This window comes from Triticum urartu, chromosome 5A, assembly GCF_056163025.1.
Source record: "Triticum urartu cultivar PI428250 chromosome 5A, HENAU_Tu73, whole genome shotgun sequence".
Taxonomy (NCBI): Eukaryota; Viridiplantae; Streptophyta; class Magnoliopsida; order Poales; family Poaceae; genus Triticum; species Triticum urartu.
Genome location: NC_141877.1, coordinates 649,107,293 through 649,123,095, shown reverse-complemented (window position 1 = coordinate 649,123,095; position 15,803 = coordinate 649,107,293). Strand labels below are relative to the sequence as shown.

Below are 15,803 nucleotides of genomic sequence, written 5' to 3'. Positions count from 1 at the left end.
AGAGTATGTAACAAAATTTACATTTTTGGATTCATATTCGAGAGAGGTTTCTAATAATATTATTTTTATGGCATATAACTTATAGTTTGCCGCTTAAATCAAAAGACAAAATTTGGCATAAAATACAAGGAGACTAATAAACCGGGATAGAGGTAGTACACCATGATATCAGAAGTTTTCCAGTGGCAGTTGCTCAATAAAACCCCCGCTTATATCTAAAAAACAGTAAAGTACATTTATGTGGTTACCTTGATATGCTAGTAGTAGTATGTTTTACATTTCAGTAGGACAGGCCCAGTTTTTTCTGGGTTTCCTCCCGCTAGCGCTAGACCTAGCTCTGCTTGCTCGCTTTGCGCACTCGGCCTAAGTCACGGCCAAAATTTCTAGCACGCTCAGGGAAGATTATAACGAGCACGGTCGCTCTGTCTGTATTTGCGCCCAAAATAAAACAGTCCCGTTGCAAAAAACGAGGCACCAGGGGAATCACTCCCTTCTCCTTTTCTTGGAACCAACAACATATTTCACTTCCTCTTTATATCACACAAGAACTCCCCATCACATATATGCAAATTCTTTTTTACAACAACCCAGCGTAACACATCAGGCTTCAAGAACAGAATGGCTTCACTTCACCTCAGACGCTCCTATTATCCTTCCCAGATCATCGGTGCACCACGTTACAAGTTATCCTTCGGTTAGCTTTAACCTTGGAACGACGTTCATCGCTGTCAGTTCCTGGAAAAGATAGCCAGACAATACGTAACTTGAATGAAACTGAGGGTATCCAAGCAACCAAAACTAGGCACACAATTCAGCTTCAGGCCCTGGATTAGGAGAGCATGCGGAATATCTCAAGAAAACAATTAATCTGTGTCACTTAACATTGTCATTTTCACTCCCTCCCTTCTGCAGTACCTGAAACAATAGCTTGCAAGCATAGGGCATCATCAGTTGCTGCATATTTTCTCCACTTTTGCAAAATGAACAGAAGGAGGTCTTGAGTCTGTGGTTGTAGTAGCCTAACAAACCACATTTTCTGCAAACCTGGAGAACATGAACAACCATATATGCCTAACATTAGGTTGCCTAAAACTCGTGTTATCTCATTTCCTATACTTGCATCCTGCATACAAAATGTTGCATTTTTTGCAACTAAGCAGTTCGAAATCGCCTAAACATGTAAATAAGCATATGCACGCATTTACTCAGAAGATAAAATGTTGCAGCAATTTTGTAACACATGTAGAAAAAACTTAATGCTAGAACCATCTATATGGTCACACATCCCCACATAACAAGTCAGGTTGTACCAGACAAACGGCAACCCATCTTTATATCATTTCCAAAGACTCCAACCATGGAATAGGTTAAAATTATTTAAATATATTCTTCTGTATAAACTTTAAACCTCCATAGCCATCCCGCCCCACCCAGAAGGAAAAACAGCAGCCAAAATTCAGTGAAATATATTTAAAAGAGCAGCAGAACAGATAACACTGACAATCTTTCAGAGTTGACGGATACAAAAATTATTTGATTTGAGTGCTAGATTAACCAATGCTACAAGGTTGACATGTTTCATATACGACTACCAATCCTACGACAACAAAAACAACATGCACATTTATGCTTCCTGCATGATACCATCTGTCCAGCCTACTGGAAGTATCAGAATCTACTTCAAAGATTACCTGCGCTTGATATGGATCACTCGACAGTAATAGACGTTCAAGTATCACCATACTGGCACCATGCGCAATTAAACAATCACGCTCCATCTCACCAAGACGCAGGCCTGTGCAAAAAAAAACATTTTTAAGGCGAACAACAGGATTGTTAACAGGAAAAGATATGAAGCTTCAGTCATTTAAGCGCAGCATATGTAAAGGGAGATGAAAAACCTCCATTGCTGTTTCGCCCTCCAGTAGGTTGCCTGGTCAATGCAACTCGTGGTCCAGAAGCTCGAGCATGCATCTTATCAAGAACCTGAAGAATTCATATATATGAAGCTAGATAATAACTTAGAAATAAAATATCAAGCAAGCTGAAAGGGATCAATAAAAACAATCATATCAAATTCAAGATATTACAACCTATTCCAACCCGGAAAAGTTCAAGGTATCTTCGTTCTGTGCCAAATTAGACCATCTTGCAACACATCTCTAAGAACTAAAATCTATATTGTCATTATCAACCCTTAAGATATTACTGTACACCAAGGCATAGTGGACAAATAGTAGCAGTAGAAAACATAACATATTTTAAGGACAAGCAAAATAGATCATAACCAAAAAACAAAGACTGTGCCTACCATGTGCTTCAATTTCTGGTAGTAGATTGGCCCCATGAAGATATATGCCTGAAGAGGGTGGCCTAAAGTGCCTGAAAACGGTGAAACAGTCAGCGCTCAAGAACCCTGACGGGACCAGGCAGATGTTGCACACGAACCATGCAGAAAGAACATCTGACAAATCTAATTTTTTTCCTTCGGGGAGGAGGATAAGCCCTGGCCTCTGCATCCACCATGTGGTGAAGACCAGCCTTGCGGGCAATTAAAGGGTTTAATAGTTCAGGCTGGAGTTGGCACGCCCCCACAGTTCAGGGGATCATCTCGACTCTTTTCCATACAGTGGGATCATCTCAACAGTTTCCCATTCATTGTATGAACTTAGCATACACTTTTTCACCAAAAACTCATTCAACATGTGGTCAATGCCCAGCAATTGGTAAAAATGGCAAAAATGTAGAACAAGAAAGATGATAAACCATTTTCTAATTCAAGGAGGGTTTTGGAATCTATTTTCAGCACAAGGAGCTCCATAGTCAGTTTGTCGTAACACATAACAGGAAAACCAGACAGTTTTCAACCAATTTTTATTTCAAGAAAATTTTGGAATTTCAATCTTTCAAGATTTGAAGCTTTAGATGCATCTAAGAAGCACCAGTACATCATGGCTACATATTTGAGGCCAAAAACCAATCACTGCCCAGGAAACCGGCAGGTGAACATTTGACCAAAAACCAGCAAAAACTGTAGTAGGCAAGTTGTTTAACCATAGGCAGCCCCATATTTTGCGATCTAAGTTCACAAAGTAGATATTTTCATAATGCACATACAAGATTAATCGTAGAAATTTTCCATCAACAAGGTAAATGAAACAAATCAAGTTCTCATATTCTTCTTCTACTACAAACGAAACACAGGATGTTTGAGAAAAAAAATTAAGTTCTCATATGGCTTACTTTATTTGCATATTAGCGTCAGCATCATGGTTTCGAGTTCAGTCGAATCTATTCAACACAGGCTAGGAATAACATGAAAATATAAAGATCATCAGAACTTCTTAGGAAACACACCTGAGTACAATAAATCTTTTCCATGATAGTTGAAGCCGTGCTTGACAAGAGTATAGCTAATACCAATGAAAGCAATGTTGAAGAATAGTTGAGAACATTCCAAGATGAAATAATATCATGAAAGAATAATATTACCTCATGTATTCAACTTTATTAGCATTACCACTTGGTTCACCAAATGCACTGCCATAATAAAATTGCTCACATGATGCACCAGCCTTTCCGCCAAGAAGTTCAAGCATTTGTCCTACCGTCATACCACTAGTGAACAAAAGGAGAGTCAGCATGTCGTGAAAATACTTTCACAGTAACCAGCAACACAATATAACTAATAGACAATATCAGGCAAACAGAATTTAATCATGTAAGCGATATTAAGCATGCACATAGCCAGTATATATGAACTGGAAGACTGGGTGGTCCTTCTAGACATGTCTAGCTCTTGTACCTCAAGTGTCAGAATCACAACCAAGAGCATGGAACAATTATGCAAATTGATTTATTTCTAGGTGTCACATTAATATCAATAACTCACAAGTCTAATATCACAATCCCGTAGGGCGAGTATCTTCAACTTTCTTCTCAAATACTCCCTCCGCCCAGAGTTAACTGTCGCTGAAATGAGTGTAACTAGAGGCGTTTTAGTGTGTAGATTCACTCATTTCAGTGACAGTGGACGGAGGTATATACTAAATGTGTGTAGTATTGAGTTAGAAGAAGAGAAAAAGAGCATGATGTCTACACACACATTTGAATACCAAAATGGGTATACTCCGGCAAAATAAGGAGTCCCAATCTTTCGTATTAAATTGAAGATGAGCTAAATAACAGAAAACAACCAACTGAATGGTTGTGGCTCCAGAGAACAAACTCAACTAACAGATAGATATAGAAGAAATCAGCAAAAAAGGAAAAGCATACAATATAACCAAAGCCAATATAAAACCTTGGAAATCCATGGGGATTCATAACTAAATCAGGGCATATTCCTCTCTCAAAGAAGGAGAAGTCTTCCTGCTGAAGAATGGTACCACAAACACCTTTCTGTCCATGTCTGCTACTAAATTTGCCACCGACCTGCATCACAAACAGGAACACAAATATTTACCTTCATTATTCTGTACATCAAACTTAAGGGATTCAGCGAATAGGCCATACCTCTGGCCTCCTAGTGTGACGGATAATACACTTGATGGTCAAGTTGTCATTACTATCTGAGGAAAGTATTACACGATCAACTACAGTTGTCTCATCATCATCACCTTTGTAAATAGCTGGGGAGTCTTCATAGTCCCTGGATGAGCAATGTTTCAAGCGACTGAGAACATATAACGTTATTGAACAGCAAAACTTTGGAGCCAAAATAATAGAAGATGGAACATAATAACCACAAAAACACAAGAATAGTCACCTGTCGGTTGATGTAACACCAGGACTTTTTGCAGTATTCTTGGGAGTTTTCTTGTTCACATAGATATCACCATCGCGGATTATTAGACCTGGCTCGGCATACCCATCTTTATCCAAAACCTATCAAAAGTTCCCTGACTTAGGAGTATACAGAAAAAATGTAATACCAATTCCCAATACCGAGTAGACAAATTAAGAAGACGTGAATAACTTCAGCCAAATTGGGACTGGCAAGCCCATTTCAATAATACCACCCATTATAAATGATATACAAATAATAAAAATCAGACAAAAACTGCTGGAAAAAAACTCATAATAAAATACTTAAAACTGGCTACTATGCCAATCAAGTGAGAAAAATGAAGGGTCTTGTAGTGTCAGAAGTCAGAACAGTCACTGGTCGGTGCTTTTCCTACCTGCATATTCTGCTTCTTCAAAATATCATCTTTATCTCTCTCTGGTTTAACATTCTTTTCTGACCTATTATTCCCATACTTCTGCATTGCCACCGTGTACCTTTAGAACAAGAACCAAAGATACACTATAAGAACCAAAGCAGAATAAAAGGAAGAGCATCTTTATTTGAATTATTAAGCATAGCATTACCTTTTCATTCTTATGCAACGACCAAAACCTCGATCAAGGGATGATTTATTGAATACAATTGCATCTTTCATATCATATCCACTATCACTCATGACAGCAACAGTTGCATTCTGCCCAGCCCCAAGCTTATCATATCCCACCTGAAAAGATATGTAGTAAACTATGTAACATCAAATTTCAAATGAGGAGGGGAGAGGAGGGGGCAAGTGACGAACCAACTCGATTGTTTTTGTTGTAACCAGGGGACGTTGCGCGTACACTAATAAATATTGTAGAGAATCTGCCCGGGACAACTGAACACATTCCAAAGAAACATTATTTCACGTCAGTAAGGAAACAAGCTTAGAACAAGGGCCAGAGTATAACAACATGTAAAGTGAAATTAAATGTCATACGAATGTGATTTTGATACTTTTCAACAGTCAAATGTGTAGGTTGCAGTTGCAACCAACCAGGCCAACTCGTGCTGCATTGATGTGAGTGCAACGAAACAAAAACACATGCATAATTAAATGGTCAGAAACAACTCAAGCTGCTTCTTACCTGATTATACGCAATATTTCCCATTGCTTGCTTACCCATTGCGCACTGCAGATGAAAAAAATGTAAACGAGAGATGCAATGAATCATTATGTGCAACAATAACCCAAATCCTTACCTGGTAAGTGTTACGTGTAGATTGGTTATGGTGTGGATAAGGAATAATCCCAGCCACAACCCCTAATATAGTCAAGGGCTCTATTTCAATGTGTGTGATTCTGCTTCTCTGAACATCATCTTGATCCTCATGCTCATACAATGCAATCTGTTTGGATGATCTTAAACACATTATAAGAAATTAAATAAACCATAAAGGGAAAGTCAAAAGAATCATGTTATACCAATGCATTGTTCTCTTCATTGACATCAAGATATTCAATCAACCCAAAACGCAGAAAATCGTCAAATGAGAGGTGACCAGCCTAGAACAGAAAAAAGCAGTTCTGAACTAGATAACAAAAAACAACCAATAGATAAAACAGCATGTGATGCACTAACCCTCAGTTCCTGCATATGATGGTCTTGGACCCTTGATATTCCCAAATCAGCGATTAAAAGTGGACGACAAACGCGACCGCCATCAGAGGCAATGTGAATGCAACGCTAGAAATGTCGACAAGTTATTAGATCCAAATCATCCTTTTGAGAACAAAAAGAGATAATACCACAGCAACCAATCAACCAACAAACAAGATAGTACTCCCTCCATTCCATAATTTTTCTAGTGGTTTTAGTTCGAATTTTAACTAAAACCACGACAAGAATTATGGAACGGAGGGAGTTGTGTGCTATTTTTCGCAATTTCAGGTACATCCACAGAAATAGCATGGTACTCATTGACCAAGACACCTAATTATGAAACTGAACATATAGCCACGGTTTGCTTCATGTGAGCAACCTAAATCTTAAGATCCCGGTTATATCTTCAGTTTTGTACAGTTAAAAGGCTGGTACAACTTCTGGAGGAAAAAGAATAAACTCAGCAACAAGGATCACATACAATTATATGGCCCCTCCTAGATAACATGGAACAGTAGTAACAGTAATATCATATCACTGCAAACAATGATAACATGGACACAAACGACACTACTGATATTTTCAAAATATTTGTGTCACATGCCACAATCACTGTATCCATCAAATTGATTCCAGAAGGCAAGGAGCTATTTCCCCAGGCCTGGAGATAAATTAGCTGTTAGAATTCTTTTTCCTCACATACACAAGTATGTCGCCAGATGATTTTATTATGTGCTGCAAAACTGTTACAGCTTATACTTCCAATTTTATTATGATGCAGTATTCATAGTAAGCTAGCTAGTAGAAATCAAGAAAAAAAAATACCTGCTTCTGATTTACAAAAATGCTTACAAAGTCCCAAGATGAGCTTAACCGACGCAGTTTTCTCATATTATCAGCAAATCTCTGAAAAGAATCACGGGTGGCTTAAAGAAAAATTAAGAAAGGAAGAAGAAAAGGCAAAGGTAATGTTTATAAGAAACTAGACCTGAGGTTGCCTATGTTTCCCCAGTATTGATCCATTGAACATGATCAGAAATGAGTCTGATGCGTGAACTTCTTCTGCGGATAAAATTGATAAATCTTCCACACCTAAAGTATAACACTGGTACATAATGAACAAAAGTGGAATATATAAGATTGCTCATAACTTGTCGCACTTCTTTATACAATGGATGTAAAGAACTAAAAAAATGCAGCAGGTTAGACCACAATCAAATTGCATATAGGGTGCATACTGCCTATTTAGGTGATTAATGACCACATGTGACTGCTGAGTTGTGCTCTGCCTCTGCTAGTATGTAAAATCTAGTTTTTTTCAAAGTATGTACAATCTATTTAATTATAGGAACTACCAGTAAATTGTGTTGTTGCAGCTCAGATTATTTCGAGTAATTATTATAAACAGTATGCATGCAATCATGCAGAAAACATGCAGACATAGGCACATGCACACAAAAAACTATGGTGGCTAGTAATAAATCTACAACTTCACGTACAACCCACATGATTTCCCACTGAGCACACTCTGTGTGTAAAGGTGCCCAATCATAGTGGGTGCAGTCGTATTCCCAAAACAACACGAATCAAGCAATGGTTGGATATGAGCTCATCAATACCTCAATACACACAAGAACATGCCCACACAGGCAGTCCGGCACAAAGCATTAAAGACAACAAAAATAAAAATAACTGAATTAGGAGAAAACAAACCAGCTTCGTCAGTGGGCCATCATCCTCTTGATCTGTTGTAATGTGAGTTAACAAAGCTAAGTTTTTTGTCAATCCACAAAGTTCTCCTTCGGGAGTATCGCATGGGCAAAGCATACCCCACTGCCATAAAAATAGTTCACAAGGAGCAAATAGAAACAGGTCTGAGGTTTCAGATCTTCACGTATATTGTTGTTTCTTTACGAAGTAGAAATATAGCTACCATTCTATCCTCACCTGACTAGGGTGCATTGCACGGGGCCCATTTGTTTTCCGGGTCTTCTCTAATTCTTGTGATATGCGTGTCATGTAGCCTAAAGATGCCATATAGGATAGCCTAGAAAGCGTCTATATATATAGAAGCAAAAGAAAAACTTAAATCCCAAAATATCTATAGATTAGAGAAGGGGGCTCGGAACTCAGATACCTGTGATACACCTTTTCTACTCATACCAAATTGTCCTGTGTTAATGGCCAACTCCATACCAGAGGTTATGGTAGAAACCCTCTCTATTATCTGCAAAATAAGGAAGTTATACATGTAAGATAGCTGTCTGAGCATCCCAATGATAAACCAATTCCAATATAATGCGCAGAGCAAGAATAAAAAGGTAATGCATTTCTCCGGTGCATTGCACATTAGGCTGTCAAGTCAAAATAGTCAGGCAATATGTTACATAGCAGTGGCATTTCCAGGAATGAAACTTTACTTCATCATAAACACGAAGACAATTAAGCTATTATATTATCGAAGGACTAAATAACAGCAGCACATAATAAGTACTGATTTGCGGCTTTCAAAAAGGCCAACTAGCTGTAGGCTCTAAGTTTTGTTGCAAGATCAACCATGAACTGTAATACACACTGACCCCTCTGGCGCATGTCATTGTTTTTGACGGTGCAAGTGCAACTAGCAGCCTGGTTAAGGTTATTGACACGGTTGAAATGGGCAGCATCGAGCAGTGGAGCAGGGACTCCATGGTTCAAAAAAATTGCTCTCTGTTTTCACCCAAGATGATAAATACTCTATGGATCTGATTAATAAACTTTGTAGTTATAAAGGCATTTTCACATGTGGAGTTTATGAGCTTAGCATAAAACAGCAACAGAAAGATACTTCTTCACTTAGTAAGATCATCAAGGTATAACACAAGCTACAATAATTGAAATGCAAAAGGAGGGCAGAAATTAGCATCCATAAATATGTACCTGCTTAAAATTCAGGACGCCGTCACGATCTTCACTTGTATTGTTGCTCATAGTTTTGCCCATAATATCCATAGCCAACAAATTCATTCTTTTGAACAGATCCTTCACAAAGAAAAACACTGTAGGAGATAAAACCACATAATGCAACCATCTAATGAAATGATTAGAGAAACTAATCACCTCGAAGAGCAGGGATACTAGTTCACCAGACAGTTGCAGCCTCTTATTTCCTAAATAATCCTGCAAGATATTCAACAAAAGGTCACTTGACAACAGGTCATAAACGTGCAAATTTCTGAAGACAGTTTCGCGTGCGCTTAAGGAAGTTAGTATATTTTCATTCTTTCTATGTAAAAGTGGTTGATTTCTTATACGCAATTTTCCTATTATTCCACCCTAATAAACAAAAGATTATATATGTTTTAGTTATTTTAATTCTCTGAAGTTGATACAGTTACCTTCCCGAGTGAACGACTTTTAACGCTGCAACTTTGACACCTATTCGCACACCTAAGCATGTTACATAGGAGCCAATATACTGTAGAAGCTTCCCTAGAATTTTATAACATTACCCCGATTACATTTCAGGGATATATTTACTCTAGATTAAATGCAAACGCTTTGAGTCTCGATGCACTGATTAGGTGCCGCTGGAGTTGGGGTGGACAGTCGATCGGATCCAATAAAGCACATTGTGCCACAGGGAGCGCGAGAAGGAGCAGCCAGTCAAGATGTGGCACATGGTCTCCCCGCTTGGTCGCAAAGCACACAGCACAGGGAGTGCGGCAGGCCCCTCCTGGCGAGCCTTGCTGCTGTCCAGCAGCAGTCCTGGCATGCCAGCAAGATGAACTTCACCCTCGGGGGAGCCCAAGACCTCCAATTCACTTTCAAGAGACGATGCCACCGACCCTTGAAAGTGGATGTTATAGTAAGTCTTGAAACAGGTTAAGGGCCCCATGAATGTCAGAGGCCCATCGTCTATCCACGACGGTACGGCGCTTCTGATTGCGCCCCAAGACTAAAAGGACGGAGTAGCTTGGGCGCGATCTCAGAGATGGAATTGCCACCAATATGGCAATATCCAGTAGTCTTCCCAAACGAGAGAAGACATTCCATCACCATCTTGGTGGATGCTAAAAACACGCACTGCTCGTCTCTCCTGAATTGCATGCCAGCCCATGCCAAGGGCGTTGGGGGTCCGTATACATCCTCCATAACCAGCGAACCCAGAGGCTGATCGCCAACCTGGGGAGGCCGTGGATTCCTAACCTGCCGAGCCCTAAGGGGCAGCAGACCTTAGCATAGCTAACATGTCAGTGCCCGCCTAAAGTGGCTGTTTCTGCCTGTTCAAAGGAACTCCCCGGAGAATCGATCTGCCTGAGAACTCACTTTCTTGACGCACAACACCACGAACTGGTGGAGACGGATGACTATAAGGCCCGACTTGACCAGTGTCGAGGGGGGGGGGGGGGGTCACATAACACTTCGTCAAGTTAGTGTACAGATCCGAAGTTAGGATATATTTGCAATCTTGTTCATGCAGACTAAGAATAGAAGCTAACACAAAACAAAGTGATTGTGGCGATGGTGGGTAGAGTAGAGACCAGGCAAAACAGAGTTAACATGCAGAGCGTTGTACCAGATGATTTATGACCATCAAAATGTTCAAAATGATAAAGTTTCAATAGAGATTCCAATACCAAGCAAGATCACTCTGCAGTCAGGTTTTATAAGAATCAGTTAGCCACTATGCGTGTTAAGCTATAATTAGAGAGTTGCAATATAAGGATTTCATTTCTTACGAAACAATATCGAAGGCAAGAAAAGCTGGCTTTTGCTAGATGACTTCTTTTAAGACTCATTCACTTAAGTGATACAGGGAGTAGCTTTGAACTTGCCTTGTCATCAAAAGTGTCAGCATTGAAGACTGTGTCCATCATGCGCCTTAATATTACACCAGTGTATATGCTCTTTGCTCGCAAGTTCCCATTCTTGACCTGAAGGTGCGATTGACATGAGAAGGAAAGAAGACCGGCTACAAAGCCAAGGTAGTAGAGTTCCCATTATTTATCTCACCGGCACATGCGCAAGGAAATGATTATGTAGGACCTGAAAGTGGCAAATAGAAGGAAATGAAGTAACTTAATCTGAACAAGAACACAAGTTTGCAGCTCTGTTTGCTAGTCTCTACCAATTAGTTTAAGACAGAAATCTGGAAACTTATAGTTAACAGTACATTTCCTGAACCATACATAAAAATTAAGAGAAAATATGAACTTTCAGTTAATACCTTCATAGTTGTTTGATGTGGATACTTCATCTACAAAAATAGCCAAATTCAGTACATGAAGCCACATTTACATGCAACTAAAACATATAAAACTTAGTAATGATAAAAGGTAAAAGAAATACATCCCTCCCTCATCTGGCAATGAAAAATAGGATAAGTGCAACTGCTTCTTACCAACCAAGTAAAATGTAATTCTTCTAGAAAGATAGGAAGTGCCTCTAGAAATGAGAACATAGCAGAAATTGCCAAGGCTGCTAAATGAAAAGTAAAATTCCTACCACTCCCTCGGGGGATATTACAGAGAATACATGACTCAGTAATGAAGGGATATACTCTTGCAAAGCTTATGATGCACTTCATGCACTATTTATTGATCTGCAAATTGCTTGGTATAATTCAAACTACAACAAAAGGTTTCTTTAAGGATGATAGTAAGGCACACTTATCGGTTCAAGTTTCACCTTGCCATCCATGTACTGAAGAGCTTGTTGTTGTGTATATATTCCCTCAGAGGCACATTCCTAAGAAAGTAAAACCCATTTAAATAGCCTTAAGTAAAAAAAACATAAGCTCTAGAAGAAAAGAACAAGAAAAAAGGACAAGAGAAAGGTTTAACACTTTTCACAAGATTAAAAGACCAAATAATTATGTAGTCCTTCTGAGGTCTCAACTAACTCAGAAAACAACTACCTGAATAGATAAAAATAGTAAGTCCCCATATCTTGGATCTCGTCCAAGCATTTGTACAACCTCTTGGTCACTTTCCATTCCCATTGCTTTCAAAACAACAATTATAGGAATCTGCGGAATTCAAAGCTTGGAAATTAAGATATGAATGTCAATTACTCCTTGCACATCAATACAGGAATCAAAGGCCTTATGCACATTTGTTAAGAAGTTACCAGGTCTGTAGTCAAGGAAAAATAGAAGGCTACTCCCTACTCAGAGTCTGTCCTATTCAAGGATGTGACTGCTTAAATTTGGGAACATTAGCACAGTGTTGTCGCGCTCCAAAATTTGGGAACATTAGCTTAGATTCAGAAAGATGTATCAATTGGAAAATAACATCCCGATGTTACTTTTCAATTAGCACCGTCTTGCCGCGCTCCTAAATTTGTGTCAGCATGGATTCTACCGTGATTGGCTTAATCATAAATGATTGTTTGGGCTCATTTCTAGATCTCAGCACTATTGGTCAAGTTCAAGAGGTATTGAACCCTCATAAAAAGCTGTCCATCTAGCTTTCTCCTTCCACAACCTATTGCATTCCCGTCCACCATTATAATCTAGCAAAACCCAATGGACCGGGCACCAGCAAACAAGTTACTACTGTAAAGTATTCAAAATAATTGACACAGAACTGAGTCATTAAGTACAACATTAATTTTTCTGTCATCCTATACTACCAAGGGTTACAAATAAAAAAGATTCATATTATTATTAAATGGAAGAAATGGTAAAAAGACCAACGGGATAGCAAATGCATACCATCTTAGTGAATTGATTCGAATCTAGATAGATCTTTTTGTTGTCCATGACAACTAGAGTCTTGCTTTTTATTCCATCTGCACTGCTCATAACCGACGCAGTCACCCTGATGAGAAAAAAAAAAGGCCACCTCGTTATATGAGCCAAAGCGGAATACCGTTCCTCCTTTTCCATAGGTTCTCTTTTTTTATCTTCACACCAAAAATTTTATTAGTGTCCAGCTTTTCTATTTATAACAGCTGTCTATCCATCAAAATATTTCACTTAAGTAAACTACCCAACCAAGTAATCAGGAATAGTCAGACACATGTAACTTCAGACACATGTAACTGACAAAATTGATGTCATGTTTTCAAACCCTTAAAACAACAAAGGATATACTGGATGCTGGTACAAAATTCAAAATAGTCGACAAAGGACACAAAAAGTTATAATAAGGAAGGAGTATGAGTGTATGACCTTCCTTTACGATCGGTCTCAATAATAATATGATTCTTTGGTAATTCTTCTTGTATAAGAATGACCTGCACATGAAAAAATAAGACCCAGTTGGCACTGTTACTATTGTAATCCTATTAGCAGTTGATGATTTAACTACCTTCTCATTTCCTTTCACAATGAAGTAGCCGCCAGGATCAAGGGGGCACTCGCCTACATGCCCAATAATCAAACTTTCAAAACAAAACAAAAAATTATAACATGGTATTCTATCTAAGAAGAATCGTTTTTCCCCATAAACAGTCACAAGACCAGAAATAGGCTGACCATATCTTGCTAGTTCATCTTCATCCTTCCCATTCAGAACACAAAAACAGCTTCTGAGCATAATAGGCATGTACCCAATGGTGGCACTTTCCTAGAGTAAATAAACAAGACACAACAGGGATTAAGTTTCTTTGCGACTAAGGTTGTAAGAGGTACTTAAGATTACGTTTGACATATGCATGGAAATGAGTACTATTATGTGTGGGGGTGAAAATTTTGAACCAGACATTAGATGGGTTACCTCCCGTAGCGTCAGCGTTTTATCCCGTAAATATGTAGTGTATTCAACATCAACCCTTATGGGGGCAGCATAACTGAAGGAAGAAAAGAAAATCTTGGTAACGGGGAACTTGTAATGATGGTAGCAAAATGCACAAATTAACAATATCAACAAGATTCTCAAACTTACGTGCGATCATTAAGACGGCAGAATTGCGGTGTCAAAATATCAGTGCTGTAGTATGGACACGCAAACGGAATTTCGAGATGCACTGCAGTGTATCTGCATCAAAGCAAACTAAGACAAGACTGGAAACACACAAAAACAAAATAGTGACTGTAAACAAGTGGATAGCTGCATGCCTAAGATAGATGGACGGGTCTTGGGGTGCTACGATGCGGTTATTTGCCATCACAATCTTCTGCATTTTTTTGGTGACGAAATAGTTGAAGGAACGAATTTGCTCCTTCACGAGGCCTCTTGTCTAGCATTTCATCAAACAAATATGTGCATCAAAATAAGCGAATCAACTGGACCACAACAAAGGGAAATACACGTAACTCACAGATTAGCACCAAGTCAGAACAAGGCAAAGGGCGTGCTCAGGCAGCGTGCAGTATTGTCTTGATTCAGATTAAATTGAAGGTCCCAGTAACATAATAACATGATCGATGCGGTTTCTGCATTACCCAATCGAACAATCGAGAACAACCGTGGCTTGCTCCAGTTCACGGAATAGCTGGGCGCGCCGTCATTTCAGCGAGGGGGGAGGCGTGATCGGGTTCGGGTAGGGTACCTCGAGGGAGGCGGCGACGAGGGGGAACTTGTTGAGGCGGTTGGCAACGGGCGCGGCGTCCATGGCGGGGCCGCTAGGGTTCGCCGATACCGTGCTCGCCGACGAGAGTGGAGGGGAAGAGGAAGGAAGTGAAAGAAAGAGGAGCGAAGTGGGAGAGAGAGAGGGGGCAGGCGTATGCGGGAAGGCAGCTCTAGTCGCCGCGCAAGAGAGAGGAGGGTGCGACGCACAAAGCGAAGCCCGACTGGGCCGGCCCATCGGCAGGCACTGTAGTAGAAGCGCGTGGGTACTATTACTTGAAAACACTGAACATGTTTTGAAAACACAATAAAACTCAAGTCTGTGAACAGGTTGCTGTGAAAACGCGGCCACTTTTTGAAATTTCTAAAAATTTTGAAAAAACAACAATTTTTTAAATTCAGAACATTTATTGAAAATGTGAACAGTGTTCGAAATTTCTGAACATTTTTGAAAAATGCGAAGATTTTTTTAAATTGGAAAGATTTTTTAGACCACGAAAATTCTTTGAAAATTCAAACATTTTTTGAATTTGTAAAAAATTTTGAAACAACAAACATCTTTGAAATTCTGCGCGATATTTTAAAATTTTCAATTTTTTTCCAAAAAAAAATAAGTAAACTTGAAAAAAGACAAAAGAAAACCAATAAAAGAACCAACGGGAGAGAAAAAAACTAAACCGAACTGAAACATTCTGGAAGATTCCTAAAACCGGGAACATGTGTAGCACAAATTAGGTTGGCACAACAATCTGCCGCAAATAAGCAGCGAATAGGAATTGTTTCCGCGTTACGCTAAAAAGAAAGAAATTGTTTCCGCGTTACGCTAAAAAGAAAGGAATTGTTCCCACGTAACATATTTAGATACATGTTTGATTG

General features: G+C 39.2%; 1 protein-coding gene across 4 annotated transcripts; it reads right to left on the bottom strand.

Moving 5' to 3' along the window:
* Positions 1 to 509: 509 nt before the first annotated feature.
* On the bottom strand, positions 510 to 15,070 carry LOC125506367 (DNA-directed RNA polymerase III subunit 2-like). Of its 4 annotated transcripts, none has more exons than XM_087522238.1 (37): positions 14,680 to 15,070; positions 14,477 to 14,598; positions 14,304 to 14,396; positions 14,136 to 14,208; positions 13,895 to 13,985; positions 13,728 to 13,780; positions 13,589 to 13,653; positions 13,130 to 13,235; positions 12,332 to 12,442; positions 12,103 to 12,162; positions 11,642 to 11,671; positions 11,428 to 11,460; positions 11,250 to 11,348; positions 9,532 to 9,591; positions 9,352 to 9,453; positions 8,570 to 8,659; positions 8,380 to 8,490; positions 8,146 to 8,265; positions 7,421 to 7,537; positions 7,258 to 7,338; positions 6,412 to 6,516; positions 6,255 to 6,335; positions 6,032 to 6,178; positions 5,917 to 5,961; positions 5,589 to 5,666; positions 5,374 to 5,513; positions 5,184 to 5,283; positions 4,769 to 4,887; positions 4,516 to 4,675; positions 4,304 to 4,434; positions 3,493 to 3,618; positions 3,358 to 3,413; positions 2,312 to 2,382; positions 1,902 to 1,986; positions 1,692 to 1,795; positions 916 to 1,044; positions 510 to 735 (listed from the first exon to the last, which is right to left on the bottom strand). In XM_087522238.1, the coding sequence occupies exons 2-37, from the start codon at positions 14,539 to 14,541 to the stop codon at positions 685 to 687; spliced, it is 3,288 nt and encodes a 1,095-aa protein (XP_087378364.1). In that variant the 5' UTR covers positions 14,542 to 14,598; positions 14,680 to 15,070; the 3' UTR covers positions 510 to 684. The 4 variants fall into 4 exon arrangements, with proteins under 4 accessions (XP_087378364.1, XP_087378361.1, XP_087378362.1 ...); XM_087522235.1 differs by having other exon boundaries at positions 14,911 to 15,070; XM_087522236.1 differs by having other exon boundaries at positions 4,516 to 4,651; positions 14,911 to 15,070.
* Positions 15,071 to 15,803: the final 733 nt, after the last annotated feature.

Excerpts from the sequence above, each read along its gene's own strand:
- LOC125506367 (XM_087522235.1), bottom strand. The coding sequence starts at position 14,973 with ATGGACGCCGCGCCCGTTGCCAACCGCCTCAACAAGTTCCCCCTCGTC. Across the intron at positions 12,163-12,331 it reads TACTATTTTTATCTATTCAG|GAATGTGCCTCTGAGGGAAT; the intron begins GTAGTTGTTTTC and ends TTACTTTCTTAG. Across the intron at positions 9,592-11,249 it reads CTGACACTTTTGATGACAAG|GATTATTTAGGAAATAAGAG; the intron begins GCAAGTTCAAAG and ends AATATCTTGCAG.